General features: G+C 46.1%; 1 protein-coding gene across 1 annotated transcript in view; it reads left to right on the top strand.

Moving 5' to 3' along the window:
* The window catches only part of CADM1 (cell adhesion molecule 1), a 328,154-nt gene extending 309,469 nt beyond the window's left edge, over positions 1 to 18,685 (top strand). Inside the window, exons 10-11 of the mRNA XM_047071496.1 lie at positions 16,180 to 16,311; positions 18,374 to 18,685. Of these exons, the coding sequence (XP_046927452.1) occupies positions 16,180 to 16,311; positions 18,374 to 18,492 (251 nt within the window). The 3' untranslated portion in view covers positions 18,493 to 18,685. The remainder of the gene's footprint in view (positions 1 to 16,179; positions 16,312 to 18,373) is intronic.
* The last annotated feature ends 729 nt before the right edge of the window (positions 18,686 to 19,414 follow it).

The raw sequence follows: 19,414 nt of genomic DNA, 5'->3' as shown, positions 1-19,414 counted from the left end.
TTTCCCTTTGAAGACTCATTACAATACTTTATTCAAGCTTGTGTTGCTAGAGTATGTATGAAGTACACCAGTTGTTTATGTATGTTGACCATTTGTTCTTACCAATATCTGATTGGAATAAGCATGTGTTGGAAGGTTAGAAGTGCATGGGCATGATTCAAAATCAAATGGATTTTCTCCAAAAAGAAACCAAACCACAATCTGTCACAATGTGTTTTTTAAGGATCTGATTGATGGTAAAGATAAAAGCGAGTGTAAGAATGGGATTTTTAGACTAGGGTGACCGAAGGGATTTTCTTTGAATAAGGATCTTGAGCATTTGTGTTTTTGGAGCTCATCCTTAAGGCCTGGACAGGAAGAATCCTGTGTTATGTGTGCATGTTAAGCGATGCAAAAAAAAAAACAAACAAACAAACAAACAAACAAAAAAAAACACACTCTGCCAAATCCTGGTACCACATGGTCTGAAATTGATGGCAGAAATGCATGAGTGACTTAAAGCACGGATGGTGTCGTCGTTCTTATGATTATTGATGTGTGGGTGCGTGTGATGGTTTTTGTTTGTTCAAATGTGGGCGCTTCTCTGTAAGTGTCTTGTGCCTTGTTCTTTTTCAGCCCTGCGTGTACCCTCTCCCTTCCCCCACCCACCTCCCCTGTGTGAGGTTCTGGGTGACAGCATGTCCATGGTCTGGAATAGCGCTTGTGCTTTTGCTGCACTGCAGTGAGCTGGCTTCCTCTGGGTTTGAGGTCCTCTCTCTCTCTCTCTCTCTCTCTCTCTCGCTCTCTCTCGCTCTCTCTCCTCTTTGTCTCTCTCCCTTTCTCTCTCCCCTCTCTCTCCTCCCTGTTTTATTATTTTCTAGTCTACCTGTCCTTTCGTTTTCCACCTCTTGACATATCAGAGGCTGGTGATCTCATGAATTGATATATCCCAGATAAGTTTTTCAGCAGTCTTTAATTCAGTACGTAATTATGGTAAGACTCAAACCAGGAACCCCTCTGAAGTCCTTTTTCACTTTCAGTTTTGGTTTCAAAATCTTTGGCCTATGCTAGATACACATGCTCCTACCCTAGTCCGCTGCCCTCAGGAAAGCACCCCCTGAATCGCCCTTTCCCTGACTTATTTCTTTAGTAGTGCAAGCCTTGAGAGAATCCTAAAAGCACTTGAAACTCTCATATTGCTTTCTATTCAATTGTGGGGAAATTCCGAAGCCCGTTTTAAAGAAAAATAGCCAGCAGTGCGCATTATTACAACCTCTATGTCCACCATTTCTGTGTATGCACCTCTCTGCACATCTCTCTGTACGAGTACGCAACAGTGGCATTCAAAGGCTGTCATTCAGTCAAGGGACTCTGCAGACATTGTACGTTCTACTCAAGAACAAAGCTAAAGAGGTTTACGAATGGCTGCAGGACCTGAAGATTGTGTTTCAGCCTTGATATGCAGTTTGGAAACAATGTGCTACTGTTTAACGGCGTGAACCAAATTTCTGCCAATGGGAAGAAGGGACAAACTCTCCACAAAAGCTGACAAAGCAGGAAGAACAGGATGACTGAGCTTTTAGATTAAAACTACCGGGGGCGTCTGAACTCTTATGGCTGGTGATGGAAGTAACAGTTTCCATAATATGGCCAAGTGATCAGATGTCTGCCGCTTAGGTAAGAAAGAGACCATCGCCTACTTTTTCATACTGGGAATGGTACTGGAGCCAGTGGGCTACGTTTTTGTTTCCTTCAGGTTTTCTTTGATCATTCTTTTATGACATTATCTGAAAAAAAAAAAAATGAAACCCTAATGAACTGAACCCACAAGCATTTAAATTTTGCTTGACTCTGACCTTGACTTTATTTAAATATCTCCAGGATCTCTTGCTGTTTCTAATGTTTGAGGTTTTCCTTCACCTGGTTAAAGATTGCCACATTATACCACTTTTAGAAGCCAGTGATGTCTGCTAAAAAGGAGGAGTAAGGAACACGTGCAGAGGGACGCTAAGGAGGCTCGGGTATGTGCAGCACCTTATAGACCACGAAGGGGGAAAACACGTCTCCACAGAAGAGACCCCGATAGTGCAGACGTGAAATTAGCATGTATGGATTACTCGGAATTAATTGCTCAAAAAAAAATTCCATATAGATCAAAAGTTAAACCTTTCATTTGTTTAACAAAGTTTAAAGAAATGTATTGGATACATTTTAATTAGAAATGACAAGGTAAGGGCTTTAACAAACGATATGGGAGTTTAAAGAGAAAAACCCAAGAAGTGATTCCCCACATGTTGTTAATTTGTGAAGTTTCCTTTTGAAGAATATTGTCTGTTTCACGAAACGCATCGTCGTTTCTTTAAGAAGAGGTGTGTAATTTTTAACATGAAAGAGGACTGACTGCCTAAGTCAAAGCAATTTTAGGAGGTAAATTTTGCTCGTCCTCACGTATATACTCAGTGCTTCAGTAAACTCTTCCAGTTATATTTATTCAAAAATTATCCAACTATGGCAGAGCACTATAGATTCATAAAATACAACAGTATTGCAAAAACAAATTTAACGCCACTAACCTAAATGGCTTCCCACTTTCGGATGTAATCTGAGCAGTGGATTCCAGATGATTTGGTATATTTTAAAATTTATGCCATTAAAAATGACAGTTTCATCTTTAATGAGGTGTATATCAACTGTCTGTTGCTTTTTAATGGGAAACTTTGCATATCAATGATATTTCATAAACGTATTTGTCTTTATTTTTTAAAATTAGCTTTCTAATGCCCTCCCCAAGGAAGCAAGCATTCAGCAATAAAGCTGCCTACTTGAAACATCCTTGTTTAATATGGTTCAGTGGGTGCCAAGCACGTATATAGAAAGCTTTGATATTCGTTGGGCCACGTAGAAGTGAGGGATTAGCCTTCTGAGAACTGCAAATTCATAATTAACTACAGAGAAGTACTTTATGTTGCCCATTTATAACAATTATTCAAATAATTGTATTCATCAGTCTTTATACAATGGATAAAGCCAATTAGCAACAGGAACACTTTCAGCCAATCAGATTTCAGAACAAATGGATAGCATCCCTGCTCACTTGCCTCTGTAATTGATTGCATTACTCACTGCTTTCCCTTCTGTTGCCCGAATCCACAGTTTGGGAACCATCCGTGGGCTCGAACCCTCCCATTTCTAATTGGCACCTGCCCTTGAATATTGGCACCCAAGGTTCATAATGGAAATTCTTCTTCAAGACCTGATATGATGGCTTCCTTTCATGGCACCAGCCTAGCCATCCATATTCATTTGACTGCTTTCTAAAACAACCTATAAAATCCAAACTTTTACTGACCATTTCTACTTGATTGTTTCTGTTACTTCGGTTTTTTTGTTTCCTGTTTTTTGTTCCCTGTTTCGTTTCGTTTTGTTTTTAAGTAGCACGATCAGTTTGACGTTGCCGGTTTCCAGAGCGTTTGTTTCATGCTCTGGCTGGTAGTTCACTGAGCATTACTCCCACGTCATTCATTCAGCAGATGCTTGCTGAGAGTATACTCTGTGCTCGGCTCTAAGAGAAGGGAGAGGTGAAAAATAAAGACCCGCTGCTCTCCCCAAAGTCCTTGCAGCTTTATAGGTCCACACAGAGTCTTGCAAAACGACAAATCCCATTAGGCAAGTACTAGCAAAGGAGAGGATCCGCAGCGATCGGCCAGGACTTTGAACAGAACGTTAAGGAGCGAGCAGAGGCCCCCTTGATTGTCTAACATTTGGTGGCGGTGAACATTTTATTAAAGGAGCATAAGTAAAGCATGAGAAAATGGAATCTGTCCCCCAGCTGAGCCTCCTGTTGTTTATCTACCTCCTTCTTCCCCTCCTTTAATTCAGATCAGAGCTGGCTGAGAGCTGTCACAGCCGGCCACCGCTGGTGGTGGCCTCGTAGAGGCCTTGCAAGCCCCCCGCCCGATTATCTCCTGACCTGACTGCTTTCTCAGCTTTGAGGGTTTTATTTTTCGGGAGAACCACTGATTTTTTTTTTTTTTTAATTCTCCTTTTTAAGAAGTCATTTTGCGAAATCAGATTTTCTGATGAAGACACAACCTGCAATCTGTAGTCAGCAGATGCTGTACCATTTTGAAATAAGCGATCCAAGATTGTCATAAATTGATAACGAAATGTATTTGTCAGTATTGGCAAAGGATTTCAATTTATGGTAAAATGTGAAATCAAACTTACATACATCAGTATGTAACATCTAAATATATTTGTATTTTAAGAGCTGTGTCAGAGCATCGACAGCTAACAATCAGCCTTTATTTTTTCATTCTGCACGCTGTTATGAACGAGTGATTTTAAACATTCATCTTCATGTTTCATGTGCTTTGAAAGTGGAGACTGAGGAATCTTTCTGCCTTGATTGTGTATCAATAACAAAATGAAACGATTGGAGAAATGTACTTCTGGATTAATGCATTCAAGCTATCCAAAAAAAAAAGAGAGAGAGAGAGAGAGAGAGCAAGAGATTTGGCTCATGTTTTTTAAGAAATTCATCCTCAGTTCTTAAGTGTTTTGTTTATGTCCCTTGAGGAATGGAAAGAAAAACGATTTGTTTTTACTTGTAAGGCCTTACTCAGTTGCCCAATTCCGCAGAAGAGCTGGACAGTGAGGACCTCTCAGGTAAGGGCTAGTCACTAGGTAAGGCGCTGCGGTGTCCAACCTGTGGGCACTCTGTCCCAGCCTGCAAAATGCCCATTTGGTTTCCTGAGCACTTAATTAGCAATTGTGGATTTTGAGACGGAAGGAAAACAAATTTTTATTAATGCTTTCTTCCTCCCCATGTCCCGTTCTTCCCTGTGCTAGGGGCATCTATTTCGGATTGGGACTGACGGCGTTAGTGTAAGGAAGGTCAGGTCATCTTGGGGATCGCACTGAAGCCACTCTGTGTTCAGTGGCTTAAAATAATTTTTCATGTTCTAGATGTAGAATGGTTCCAGAGAAATTTTTTTGCATCACAAAGCAGTTTCAGGATGTTGGATTATGAGAGAAGATCTTTATTTAAAAAAGAAAAAGCTCATGTTGACCATCTGCTTCTGTAGAATGGACTAGAAAAGCCATGTCATAGGTATCTTAGAAGCATGGGGTGGGGGGGGGGGGCGGGAGGAAGGGGGGCAATTGTTTTGTCACACACCGTGATGTAAACTAATTATCCACCTCAGACCTTTTTCACAGCACACTGAGCTCTTGCAAAAGTAGGTTTCATGCTTGATTCAGGGATTTAGGTGTTACTAATCCAGAATAAGAAGCATATCCTAAAAAGGAGGGGGGGGTGGTGGCAAGGAGATTCAAAATGGTCAGAGCTAAACAATTATATGAGGTGCCATGATGCTCTGGGATTTCAGTGCCCACCAGCTAGAGCTTCTTAAACATTTTGATCAGTCAATTCTTAATAAGTCAATAAGGAAGGCCAGTTCCTTATTACTGTGATAGAGGAACCAAGACGTAGGACTGTGTGTGGCCCCTTACTCCAGCCTTTGGGAGGGTTCCATAGTTCTCCTTCCTGAAGAGATTTCACTTGAGCGCCCTTGAATAGTTGGTTGTTAAGGTGGCAGCAGTCCTTGACGACAGGTTTCCCCCAGTGAGAAAATAAGATAGAGTCACTAGTCTCTCTCAAAATGCAGATTTATTGCCTCCTATGTGCTTCTGTCGAACTTTAAAAAGGGGAGGATGCCTTTATTTTTCTATGTACCATGTCGCAGTGTGAGCTTTGCTGTCGGGTTTTTCCACAGAATGGAAGCTCCGGGAGGCCGTTTTGGTTTTGTTCACTGCTGTATGCCTGTCGTGTAGTAGGCACTCGATTGATACTCGTTGGATGAATAAGTTCCCAGTCCCAATGAATTCAGATAAATAAGTAGAAGATTAGAAAGATAGCCAGCCCATCAAGAGAGTGTTTCATGTTTGCCTCTTATTGGCGGTGTATTTAGAGAAGTTGCAAAAACATTAGCCCGATTTTGAGAGCTAAGTCCTTCTCCTTACATAGAACGTAAGGCTGGTCGTAAGCAATGCGCTCTCAGTTCATGTCCTGACCCTAAATAAAACAGCTCTCTGACACAGTGGCCCTGGCGATTGGAACTTCTCAAGGACCCTAAAAGAGGACGGAGTTCTCATTGGCCTGATCCCTCTTGGCCTGTTAGTCAGATGAAGGTCATTGAGATATGCAGAAGTCATTTTTCTTCTCTTTAGGAAAATGGGACTAAATCCACCATCTACCCCTTCCTCAAGCATCATCAATTGCGGAAATACTCTGGGTCTCTCTCAGCTCTGCACTAAGTCAGATGTGGCCTTGCTGCAGCTCTATCAATCACCCAGAGTCAGGAGCAATAAACCAACAACTGTTTGTGCTCCTAATAATTTGGTTAAATTAATACTTGCGTGCCCCCTCCCCCGCCCCCTCCAGGAACGCTGCAGTCCTGGGTTGCCCAGGACCCATAAGTCATGTAGAACACTGATGATCTATCAGGCCGGGCTTGGGCTGCCTTTGCATCTGGTTTGATGAACTAATCAAAAACTGATTAGCACCTTTGTTCAAAGGGGATGCTGATTAATCAATTACTATTGATTGTGAGCTTGGCTTCCCTCGGCAGCAAAGAGACATCTGAAGGGAAAAAAAAAAAAAAAACAACCAATAAAAATTGAGCAGCTGTCATTGTGTTTAAATTTATTAAAACAAAATACATTATTTTTTATGAAGCTGTCTTGAAATGGGTCACTGAAGGGGAGCATATTGATTGAGAAAGGATGAACTTCTCAAATTTCTGTAGCCTAGAGACTGAATTCAATTATAATACAAGACAAACAGGTTAACACCCGTCTTAAACAGTCCATCAATAAATGAGAGTAGGTGTTGCGCATTTAATGCTAAACTGTGGTAATGAATAATATTACCACCCATCCCCTGTTCCATCTGGGGAGAAATTCCATCCTTGCCTTATTATGGACAAATGCTCTATCCTGCATTTCCTGAGAAATAATGATGGTCTGTCTTCTGCCCACCTCCCCCATCCACCACCGCTACCTCAACCAAGGACAATTTCGTGAGCAACATACCGTTTTCCATCCTCACCCAGCAGAGCAAGTTGCCCACCTGGTCCTCCTCTTTAACCTGCAGTAAAAAATTATGCCTGTGTGTAGCTCAGTGATTTAATTATTGGCAGACCTGAGGAGCTTATCCAGTCCCACCTTGAACCCTCTCATTTACTTTTTTGGGTGTTAACTTTATTGACGATGGATCCACACGAGTTTTCAATTGTTTTATCAATTACATCTGCTGTTTCACGGTGACAGCTGGTGGTTATTGCCACCCATGTGGAATAGAATAGCTTTAAGGATATTTATCCTTCTATTTTATTTTAAAACTTTTTAAAAATGTCTGCACGGCCTCCCTCCTTTCACACTGGAAGGGCCTTTGGGGACTGTTTAGTGGAGTGCATTGGTAAATAGACGGTGTTCCAGGGAATGACCCTCTGGCACTGTTAGAGCAATCCATCAGTCTTCTGCTTTTGAAGCAGAGGCCCCGACAAGAAATTCCAGAGCTGTCGTGCTTCCCCAAAACATGTTTTCAACTCTTGCCCTGCAAATGAGAAAGTGATCTAGAAGAATCCCACATCTCCCTCACGATCGGTAGAAAAGTGTGGGTGCAAGGAAGTCTCTAAATGGCCCTGATAATCCGTGCCAGGCATTATGGAAGACCCTAGGTGTCCCCTAAAAGGATTCTGAAGGAAACATGGGCTCAAAATACAGTCTAAATTTAGCTAATGGAAGCACCTAAAGGCCTTGAGTCCAGATGATCAGTTCTGAGATAGGATACAGGACCATCTGGTCATTGTTGAGTGTCCTCAAAGTTGGCTGAACTTGCTTGAAATGTGTGTGAAAAACTCAACAGACATAACATTGGGGGAGGGGGGTGTCTTTCCTTCCTTGCCTCCACCTAAGCTATGGCCCAGATTTGGCAAATAGGCGATTTCATCTCTGTGGTAGACTAGCAATAATGATGGTAAAGAAAAACTAGCTGGGCTATGTAGACAAATTCAAGGTATGGCCCCATAAATCTAAGGTGTAGTAGTTAGCCTGTATTTATCCAGTCCTTTCCAGCTCAGAAAACTTCCACATATCTCACCTGCTCTTTGTTCGGCACAACTGTTCGAGCTTCTCCGTCTTCTAGGCTCTGGGCAGGGCACCAGGCATGCAGTGGTAAACAAGACCAACCAGGAGCTGGAGCTGCTGGGGATCTCACAGCGCAGACCCCTGCTCTTACAGCGACATTCTAGTGGGGCAGCCAGGCTCACAGCACAAGATGATGGCAGACAGTGACAAATGCTGTGGAAGAAATAAACGTGGGTACACTGGGAGTGAGTGACTGGGGCTAGGAGGAGGTGGAGGCTAGCTTAGAACATAAGCTCACCATGGAAGGCCATGGGGACAGAGAGAGCCAGCCATGAGAGGATTTTCAGGAGAATCCTAGGAGAATCGTCAAAGAAGGGTTGTTAGTCTCAGTTTGCAAACGAGGAAGCGAGAGCTCCGAAAGTTAAGTGATTTATTCAAGGGGCAGGGTCAGAATTTGAACAAATGGGTCTTCTGGCCTCTGCAGGAAATGGAGACTTTAGTTTTAGAGCAGCTCTCCTTCCCCTGTGAAATCCACCCTTCCCTTATTATGATGTCTTCATGACAGTCTTTTTCCTCTTGGACCCCTTTCAGTTTAATGCAGGGGTCCAGGGAACGAGGAGGGAAAAGTCGGGCTCTCTGTAGCCCATCAGGGGTAGAACCACATGCTGAGTGACCTGGAAAGATCTCTTCCAGCGTCCAGTCAGGCTCTTTCTCCTTCAAAGAAGTCCTTAAACTCAGATGATTTTGGTGCCGATGTCGCATCGGGTGTCCAAAATTATGGGATCTATTTCCCACTGAGATGGTTCTCTAGGCCATAGGGAAGTTTTGGGTCACAAAGGTTAAAACATATAGAGCTCCTTATTTTTAAAATTGTGTTTAATACAAGGCAGGAGGCTGAAACAATCGTATTGGGTCTGTGGCAGCTTGTCCATGGCTTTCCCACAATGCAGGTTTGAAGGTCATCAGATTGCTGATCTTCCCATAATCCAACATGCTACTGTTTCCCTCATGGGGAGGAAGGAGGCCATCAAATAGGAACATTTTCTCCAAACTAGCCAGTCACCAGGCTACAACACAAAATGTGAATTCCAGTTCTACAGGTTGGACACTGCTTTGGGGTGACTTCACCATATTCATTAATCCATCCTCCACACACCCCCCAAATGCCTGAGGTCCACAGAAGCATCTTTCTCCAGAGAGAGATTCTAGTGGGAAATGTATGTTTTGAAATAGTTTATGACTGTCCTCTTTATCAGATGTATACTCTTTTAAAGAAAACTCTGGTTTCATCTTCTGTGCCTTCCTGTTGCTTAAAATGGAAAAGGCACTCATACTTCTAAGTGCTTATTATGAGATGAGTGGGGAGGACTCATGAGTGTGCCTCTTGGTCTCTGGGGACACTGGATGTTTGGGGAGGATCCCCTCCTGTTCATTAAGGCATTTCTAGTGTTGGGTAAATTAACTAAATCAAGTTACTTGAGATGGGAGAAAAATCAACCTAAAAAATACTTGTTCTCATACTTAGCTGACAGCAAATATTTAAAATCCTCATACTCCGATGGTACACCTGAATCATGACCTGGCCCAGGTGGCCTTCAGCCTTGACCACACAGGGCAGCTAGGCCATCAGTCACACTGTGTGCCATTCTGCAAAAATGGAAGAGGGCTTGGTCAACTCAGCAAGTGTTTATGGGGCATCTTACCATCTGAGAGCAGTGCTGAGTGTGCGGACAGCCCTTCCCCCAAAGCCTTGATAAGTATTTGCCTTGAGTCAGTAATATTAAAAGAACTGGGATAACGCTCTCCTTGGCCTTCAATATAGCAGATTTAAATCTGACAGACGCTTGCTGAGTACCTATGATATGCCGAGGCCTGGCCCAGAGAGGCACTTTCATATTCAGCAATACATCGGCCTCTCAGAACAGCCCCGTGAAGTGTCTGGTTGTGCTCGATGGCTCATAGGGCCTGATCGACCCGCCTGAAATCACGGAGACAAGTAACAGAGCCCCACTTGTACCCCAGACCCAACGGCGGGCCCAGCGCACTCTCTAGTGGGCTGTGCAGGAGATGAGATCCTCACTCTTCTGCGTCTCCTGTGTGGGCCTGTTCCTGGAGGATCGTCTAGGCAATGACAACCTAAGAGAGCCCGAGTCCTGATCACTGGGTAGTGACGATGTACAGCCAAAGCCTGGGAGCAGTACTTCTAATTTCAATGAACGCATCCTGAGCTCTGGGTGACAGGGGAGGACGCGGGCCACAGTTTTCCTTTAAGTAGCTTCACACCGTGCCTTTGAAATGTTAGTGCAGCTGCAGTTCCATTGCTAGAATTAAATGCAGGTGAAGGGTAGTACCGGCTGCCTGGGATGCGCTATGGGATCTTGACTGTTTTCTTGCCTTACACTGATTCCTCCCCTTCTGCTTTCTAAGAAGACAGAAAAGAAAGGTTATGTTGCATAGAGGCTAGTGTGCTCCAATATATATTAACATCTTAATGGGAAAGCTGTGCATGTACTGTATACATTTACTACTCTCTGACAAGAGGGAATTAAATGTCAGAAGGATTTGTAGCATCTATAATTGAATTGGTGCTGAGGAAAGCAAATCTTAAGGAAGAATAACATATTAGGATTAGCAAATAATGTGGCATTTTGTCAGCGCGTGCCATTCAGTTTGTTCCCCTTCAGTAATAAAGTTGTGCTCTTTCAAACGCACACTTATTTTTGTTGCCACGAAGGGAGCTACCGTAGGTGATGGGAATGAGCGGCTCCATTTTTTCAGAAGGCACCAGGGTTGAGTTTGCTTTGCTTTGGTTTTGTCTGTGAGCTCAGATTTCGGTTTTGCCTCAGATTTGGAAAAGCCACCATCAGGCTTTTTTTAAATGTCTTCCTGGCAGGAAGGAGCACATGACATCACGGTCACGAAGAGGCCTCTGAGGTAGACTAATCCCTAGGGTCCCGGGAAGCTGGAGGCGACGTTTCCGTTATAAACACGATTGCAAGTGTTTGTACTTAAACGGACTTGTCCGGGAAGACCTCAGCCCAGGAAAAAAAGTCTCAAACTAAACCACGTAACAGAACTGTTGTAAAAAGTCAAGAATCCTAACTTTTTCCCCCAGTCATTCATTAGATGGGGAAACGGGAGAGGGTCCAACATAGGAATTGTCCAATAGAAGCAGCAAGACCAGTATCATCAGAACCTCCTCCGTGTTTTAAACGTTAATTTCTAAGGTGAGCCCTAAGGTAGCTTGTGAGGTATGGGGAAGAATAAATACGTGCATTGAAAAGGCGTATTCCACACTCCCCAAGGTTTTAAATGTGCCAGCTAGCCTGAGCTGGGGATGTTAGGAAATGTGAAGGGATCGCCAACACCGGGTAGCGGTCCCCTGCCGTAGTATTAACTGTGTGTTACGTGTTAACTGCATCAGACTTCAGCTCGTCAGAGGGAGGAGACTGGGTGTCCTTTTCGGCAAGGAGACCAGCCCCGGGCTGCAAGGTGAGCAGTGGTGCTGCAGCGAGCATTCTGCTCAGTGACGTCCTCTGCCAGAGTCCCTGTCTGCCAGGAGCTTGTCTAGGACATACTGGCCCTTCCCTGGCTGTCCATGAATCCCCGCCCCTGGCAGCGGAGCCTTCTAGGCTTATCACGGATCCACGGTGAAGGCATTCTCTTGGCAGCTTCTGTGAGGCGTCCCATGCCAGGTGGCGAAGTAGCCATAGAAACCGAGATGTGTCGCAGGGCCCTGTTTTAGCACAGGCAGCGTGACTCCCGGAGCGCTGCATTAAGGACAGCTCTGGCAAATAATTTAAGGAAGGAAAGCAAGTGGAGAAAAAGGAGTCCCCTGGAGCGCGGGGGGTGGGGGGACTGAAATTCCTCGCTGGCAATCACTTTTCTCGGCAGACCACCGCCTTTAGAGCACTGCCTTTATGTTGCCCATGAGGAATGGAGCCGGCCAGGTCACCTGGCCCAAGGTAAAGAAATCCGAGCTCTTGGGGCATCACTCTTGGGAGTTTCTTTGAAATGTTTTTGTCCTCACGGTTTCTAAGATGCTAATGCGAGCCCAGGGTGGCCAACGCTGTGACCCAAGCAGTAGTGGCCGACTTAACATTCCGCAGGCAGCTTGTAAACTCTCACCTGGAGCCAAGTCGTCCCAGCTCTTTGCCAAAAGAAAAGCCAACTCACGAATACTAAACAGCTCATGACGGATCTGTCCTTAAAGAGACTCGTGTCACGCTTAGAGCCATAGACGGGCCTGCAGGAGGGGACAGTACAGGCCGGAAGGAGAGGGCCCGCAAAACCTCTTCTCTTCCCTGCGTTGACAGGGCATACCTAAAATCCAGAGCTATGGGACGACTAGGCCAAAGTTACTTGGCCTCACACGTGAAAGGATCGGGGCGACATTCTTCCCCCGAACACACTCGGTTCAGGGCTGGAATAACCTTGACGCCAGGAGCATACACGAGTAGGAACAGGGCTCCTCCTCCAGGATGACGGGGACAAAGCTTAGTCCCGGAAATATGAGCGCTCTTAGTAACACCTGTTGCTTCGTTTCTTAAAAGAACAAGGAAGCGTTACCTTCTAAGCCCAAGACCTGTCCATTCGCCCGAGTACCAGGCGTGTTTATAAGTGCTTTCCACACTCACGTTTCCTTTTCAGTGTAGGAGCTGGAGGCATCCGTGGAGTCTCGTTCTTTGATTTCCTTCTCTGCCCGATTCAGAAAAGGAACCGAAAATCTGGAGATGCACCCCCCCACACCCCAGGAGAGCTCATAGAACCAGGGTGAAAAGATCTGCACCCCAAGAGGAGCAGGATCTTTGGATGATGGTGACAGATACTCTCCCAAGTGTTTCACTGAAAAGTCATTTCTCAGGCATAGGCAGAGCTGTTCCTTCAGGAGCAGGACAGGAAAGGCTGGGCGGCTGACAGACTTTGGCAGAGCTGTGATCCTTGTGGTGGTTGATGCTCCCTGCCCACGCCAGTCGTTCCTCCCTGCCACCCCCCCCCCCCACTCCCTCCATTTGCCCGCTGCCTCTTTGTGTAACAACTCGTGCCCTTGCTCCCGGCCTTGAGCGAGGCACGGGCACACAGGTGCAGGCAGTCCTGCCCTGGTAGAAGGTAACCAGCCTTCACCCTGCTCCCCCACCACCTCCAGCCAATCGACAGCACTATGAAAACCCTCCCGCCCACCCCACGCAGGGCAACGGGAGGTGGGAGTGCACGGAGGCAGGAAAGGGCTCCGCTCTTCACGGAGGACGCCAAGCCGTGGCAGGTGCCGGTGAACCCGGGGTGGGGTGGGGTGGAAGGAGGCCGTGAGGAGCTCACACACCTCAGTGTTCCCTGTAAATTAAACATCAGTTACCTTCTGTGTCCGTCTGCAGTAATTGAAGGCAGGAAAAATGTCTTGGTGATTAACTGGTGGTAGTAAACTTCCTTATCAAGTGAGTATCAGGAGATAGCTGGAGAGATTACCCTTATAAATAAGTATCTGTAAAATATGTATGTCCTTGAGGGTGGGCAAGATCGCTAGAACCCAGGTACTGAATGTGGGCAAAGTGCAGGGGGGAAAAAAAGCAGCCCTCAGCACATTTAGCTCTAAGTTCCTGGGCAGCAAAGGCCAGATGAATAGTTTTGGCGAAAGAAGTTAATCCCGCAGATACCTCCCCGTGAGGTTTTCTGTTTTTCTTTATCGCAGAGATTCTCTCTCTGTCTCTCTGGCTTCTAGACTGTTCCTGTGCCAGGGACGGAGGAGACAGCCGGTTAACCGTGGACGTGAGAGTGCCTTCCCCCACATGGGACGGCTTCTCTCTGCTCTCAGCCTCTCTTCACCTCTTACCCCTAACTTTCCCCTCTCCTCAATGGCTAGTATCACTTTGTTTTCCCCATCCAATTCTAAGACCTGTGGAATGAGTTGAAAGACTCTATTTTTCAATAGGTCTGAAGCTCATGGCAATGGGAGGTTAGTTCATTTTCATTCCCACAAGATCCCCTATTTTGACAGCTCCCTAAGGAAAACACAGCTCCCAACTCTGGTCTTCCCATCAGCGACTCCGAATCTGTGCAGGTGGGCGAGAGAGTCTCCAGGGTGTGAAGCACTATATCCCCCAGCAGGTACCCTGTGTTGCAGGGGCACCCCGGGGAGGGGAGCGCTCCCCTTCGACAAGCTCTGTTGTCTCTAAAGGAAAAGAAAAAGTTTCCGTGGCCAAGTTCTGCCTCGTTGAAATGATTTTCAGGACACAGAGGCTGTTGCATCCACAGTAGGTAACACTTGGGGCCGAGGAGGGCGATTCCTCTCCACCACGTTTCAAGTCGAGCTTATTAGACAGGTTGCTGGAGGGGCTCGCACATCACGGAGCGGGCTAATTGGCTGCAGTGCACTCTGCCTCCAACCCATCTCCCTTCTCCAATTAAACTCCCATCATCCCGTCGTCCTGGGCGACCGGCCGCTGCCGCCTCTGATTCGGCATTTCTGTTTGGGCTGGGGTTTTTGGGTTTTTTGGTAGTCCTTCGAAAGGTAACTTAATGAAACGCTTTAAATGCTTCATTTTTTTCTTAATTTAAACTCTTTTAATTAAAGCATTTCTCGTGGAACCCTCAGTCACGAGTTCTTTCCCCCACATCCTTCAGTACTTAATCTCAGAGCAGAATTGGAAATATCGATAGAAAGTGTAAATCATGCCCTCCTGCTGAAAGCGTTGTATCAGGTTTCGGCTCAAAAGAGCACCATTACCTTTAGCTGTCACGGATCTGTACACTTGATCGATAAACTTCAAATATTATTAGAGGTGGAGGCTTCAGAGATTTGCTCTGTTCTTTGGAGAGAGACAGAGATAAATCTTTCTTAAAAATTGACTTGAATTTGCACTCTCCGTCTTCCTGGTGAAATGCATTTCTCTCGGGCGTCCAGCAACTGCAAGGGGGACAGATTTATAGGCCATGTGCTTCTTGTACTGAAAGATTTAAATGGTAAATCCTTCACATATGACTTCACAAATCATGTAAAGTTAAAAGATTTTTACCGTTTCTGTTGCTGCTGTGCTTAAATTGTAAGGTACAGCCAGTAAATCATTTTAATGGAGGTGTCGTACTCGACTCAATAAAAAAAAAGACAATGGTTTAGCTTCCACTCCAAAATGTTAATGTATTAATCAACAGGAGAATAATTGTTTTTTACTACATTTATAAATCTCGGGTGCCATTAGGGTTTCGGCAAGGGGTGATGTAGCCACATTCCTAAATTAAAATTGTTTACACTGCCATACATCCATTCCGCATCGCCATAGCTCATTCTGGGTTCATTTTGGAGTTGTTCCCCGGCCAAACATGTCGTCGCTCAGTCGCAAGAAGACATCCTGAGGGAGTGATGCTTATAAAGGAAAATTAATTGCACCGTGAAGCGTTAAATAAATAAAATAAAACCCGTCTGTGGCAATGGACAATTATTCCCGGCTGTCTTTTTTTGAGATAGGTTTTTAGGTTTTAGATTGAGGCTTACTCCCTCATACATCCTAAATGTAGCAAGCATGTCACTTGTCTTTAGTCTTCTAAGCCTTGTTTTATCTCCAGGCAGCTGTGGCTTGAGAGCTGGGTTGCCTGTGCCTGTGCCCAGCAGGGAGTAAGTCGCTGGGCACCTGCAGAAAGCTGCCTTAGCCTCCCCTCCGCAGCTCCTGTTGCCGCCCGAAGGTGCCATTCCGAAAACCCTTACGTAGTTAGGTCGCCTCCTTACTAGGACCCGCAGCCGGACACAGAGAGGGCGAGCGCTGAGACCAGGCCAGGACTGGACGCAGACTGTTTCTTCTCTCCCTGGCCCCTAAGCGTGGTCCCACACGCACTAGCGCTTCTCTGCTGCTTACAGTGAACTCGCCCTGTGGGGAGCACAGATCGGTTCGGCACCGGACAGGTCAGTCTGTTCCCTTGGTGTGACTTGATCCATCTGCACGGTCTCTCTGCCTCCTCCAGTGTAAGGGAAGGTGACCTCTGACCTGGAGGCAGTGCGGCCAGGGCTGCTGGTGTCTTGCGATGAGCTCTACATCCCTGTTCCTTTTCTGATCCCGACAGATTCTCGAGCGGGTGAAGAAGGCGCCATCAGAGCGGTGGATCATGCCGTGATCGGCGGGGTCGTGGCCGTGGTGGTGTTCGCCATGCTGTGCCTGCTCATCATTCTGGGGCGCTACTTTGCCAGACATAAAGGTAAGCAAGGTGCTTTGGCAGGCAGGAGGCCTCCCGTCACCACAGCCCCTGCGTCTGGGGACTCGGCAAGGTTTTCCTTGCCAGGCAGTTTGGGTCACGTGGCCGCATAGGCTGTTCGGGTCCTGAAACTGGGAGAGAGGAGAAAAGAAAAAAAAAAAAAAAAAAAAGAAAGAAAAGAAAAACAGAAATCTTCGCAGCTGCTGATTAGGACTCTGAGAGTTGATGAGTGGCACGTCTTGATTTCGATTTTCTCTAAAAGCTTTCTAGATTTGTTATTCTGCAATCCGTAATTGGGGATAGAGCAAAAATTGTAAAAATAGGGGCCGGTGGGCCAGGTGTGGTGTGAACCCCCAAACGACAAGCGCGCCAAGAACGTGCCCGTAACCGTCTGCTTTCTGGGCAGCAGCTGGACAGGGCTCTGGTCCCCCTGGCCCCAAACTTGGGGTGAGCTGGTCACAGCGGCTAGAATCCTGCCTTGGTTGGATGTGCCTTAAAAGCCACATAAATATGTATTTTTTAAATCATCGGTGCAATTGATTTAAATTGCCATTAATCATCAGACGTATCAACTGTGCAGCCTGGATGGGCAATCATCTTTTCCAACGCTCCTCCTCTGTGCCCCATGCTGCTCTAGCCCTCTCCCCCGCGCCTGGTAATTTATTCTGCCCTTTCTCTGTCGGCCCTTGTCTTCCTCCGGTGTTTTTCTCGAGCGCTGTGCTGTGAGCGTGTGGGGCCGCCCTAGAGCATCAACTCCAGGCACTTGCATAGTGAGCGCAGGACTGGGGTTTGGGGAGGATTCCCTGAGCACAGCAGTGGATGTCCAAGGTACTGGAAACCACCTTCAGAACCCACAATGCCTGTCTCCGGCATAAACCGTTTGGGGACCCCTGGCGCTGTGCGTACTTCTGCCCGTGCCGCGGAGGCGGCCTGCTGGGCTGAGAACGCCCAGCCTCTTGGTGTTGAGCGGGGTAGAGCCAGGAGGGTAAGGCCAGAGAGCGGGGCCAAGTCTCCTCAGCAGCTGTGGAGAACGAGGGGGCAAAGGGCGTCCTGTGCCGAGGGAGGAGGGATGCAGGCAGGGAACATCTGGCCACCTGTCTGCTCACACTTGTCACTCACGAAAACCTGAAAACACAACAAACGTTATCAGCCTTTTTTTTTTTTCCCCTTTAAGAATCTTGGAGGATATATGACGGGAGGAGGGGCCGTGTGGTTTAGGTGGGCAGCGTAAACTCTCCCCAGACGTCATACCGAGGTGCAGGCCTTGTCTTTCTCCATCAACTTTCCCGTAAAGGGTTGGGACTTGCCGATGAGAGCGTCTCCAGCTTTGGAACGTTCTGTGTGTTGTCATTGCAACGTGGCCTTGCCAATTAGCGAATCCATGAATCCGGGTCCAGGCTACACTCACACCACGAGCGAGAATCACGCGTCCCCTGAGACAGACCCCGAGCCTTGCTCACGCCTGTTGTCGTATCAAGTGATTTGGCGATCTGGACCCCTCACTCCGAAGCGGGGCGGGCAGGAGACGGTCCGACGTGCCTGTACACGCCCCGGCGAGGCCTCCCTGACGGACAGGCAGCGGTGACTCGCGCAGCCAGGAGACGGGGGCTCAAACAAACGATTTGAGACGACAGTAGAACATCGTCAGGGCCCTAATTCATTAATTGGCTAATTGCTCTTCCTTGCTTTGGTCCTTAACCATGTGCGCGCACATTGCCGGTCATTGGTCCTGGCCTGCACTGTTTATGCTAGTCAGCGGCTCTCCAGCTCTCTGCATTTCTAGCTCCCACTCATGTCTTCTTCTGCTGACATTCTCTGGTCATAATCACTGCTCTAATGTCTCATTTGCTGAATTATATCGCAGCGGTTCAGTTGGAGTGGTGCCTTTGGAACCCCCGGATCCCCATTTGTCTCATCCACCTCGCTCTCTTCTTCCAATTGTTTTTTCCCCTCTGCTGCCTACACCACTTCGGCTGATGATGGCCATAAAGCAAGTTGCCATCTCTGTACCACTTTACACAGAGGCCATCAGACAGTCACGGTGCTTTACCCCTTCATCTTTCAGGTACATACTTCACTCATGAAGCCAAAGGAGCCGATGACGCAGCAGACGCAGACACAGCTATAATCAATGCAGAAGGAGGACAGAACAACTCCGAAGAAAAGAAAGAGTACTTCATCTAGATCAGCCTTTTTGTTTCAATGAGGTGTCCAACTGGCCCTATTTAGATGATAAAGAGACAGTGATATTGGAACTTGCGAGAAATTCGTGTGTTTTTTTATGAATGGGTGGAAAGGTGCGAGACTGGGAAGGCTTGGGATTTGCTGTGTAAAAAAAAAAAAAAAATGTTCTTTGAAAGTACACTCTGCTGTTTGACACCTCTTTTTTTTTTTCTTTTTTTCTTTTTTTTTTTTGGTTGGTTGGTTGGTTTTTTAAAATTTTCATTTCTTCCTACCAAGTCAAACTTGGATGCTTGGATTTAGTTTGGGTAGATTGCAGAAAATTCTGTGCCTTGTTTTTTTTGTTTGTTCGTTGTGTTCCTCTTTTTAAATTTTTTTTCCTGCTGTTTCTTTCTTTCTGTTTTTTTCCTTTGTGCACATTTATTTTGCCCAAAAATTTTGGGATTTTTTTTTTTTTTCCCCAAAATCTCCCATTTTGGAATTTGCCTGCTGGGATTCCTTAGAATCTTTTTCCCCCATATTTTGTTGTTGTTTTTCCTTTCCTTTTTTGTCTATTTTTTGAAGTAACTGCTTTCTGTTCAAGATTCAGTTTCATGAAAGGAGAACCAGCACAGTTTAGATTTCATAGTTCAGAATTTAGTGTGTCCATAATGCATTCTTACTCTGTTGTCGTAAAGATTTGGGTGAACAAACAACGAGGACTCTTTGCTGCTACCCATGTTTCAAATACGTAGAGCAGTGAAGACTAGAAACGTAGACTGTGATTCAGAAAATGTTCTGTTTGCTGTGGAACTACATTACTGTACAGGGTTACCTGCAAAGTGAGGCGTGTCACAATGAGATCGAATCTGTCTTTAATTCTGTGTCTGTAGACGGCTCAGCATAGAGACCCCGCACTGTCCGGAAAGGTTTGGGGCGGAAGGGG

The sequence above is a fragment of the Lynx rufus genome, unplaced genomic scaffold (genome assembly GCF_022079265.1).
Source record: "Lynx rufus isolate CCGP_SWC_20201006 ecotype Redwood Valley unplaced genomic scaffold, mLynRuf1.p SCAF_9, whole genome shotgun sequence".
In the NCBI taxonomy this organism is placed as follows: domain Eukaryota; kingdom Metazoa; phylum Chordata; class Mammalia; order Carnivora; family Felidae; genus Lynx; species Lynx rufus.
This window is presented reverse-complemented; position numbering and strand designations above follow the sequence as displayed.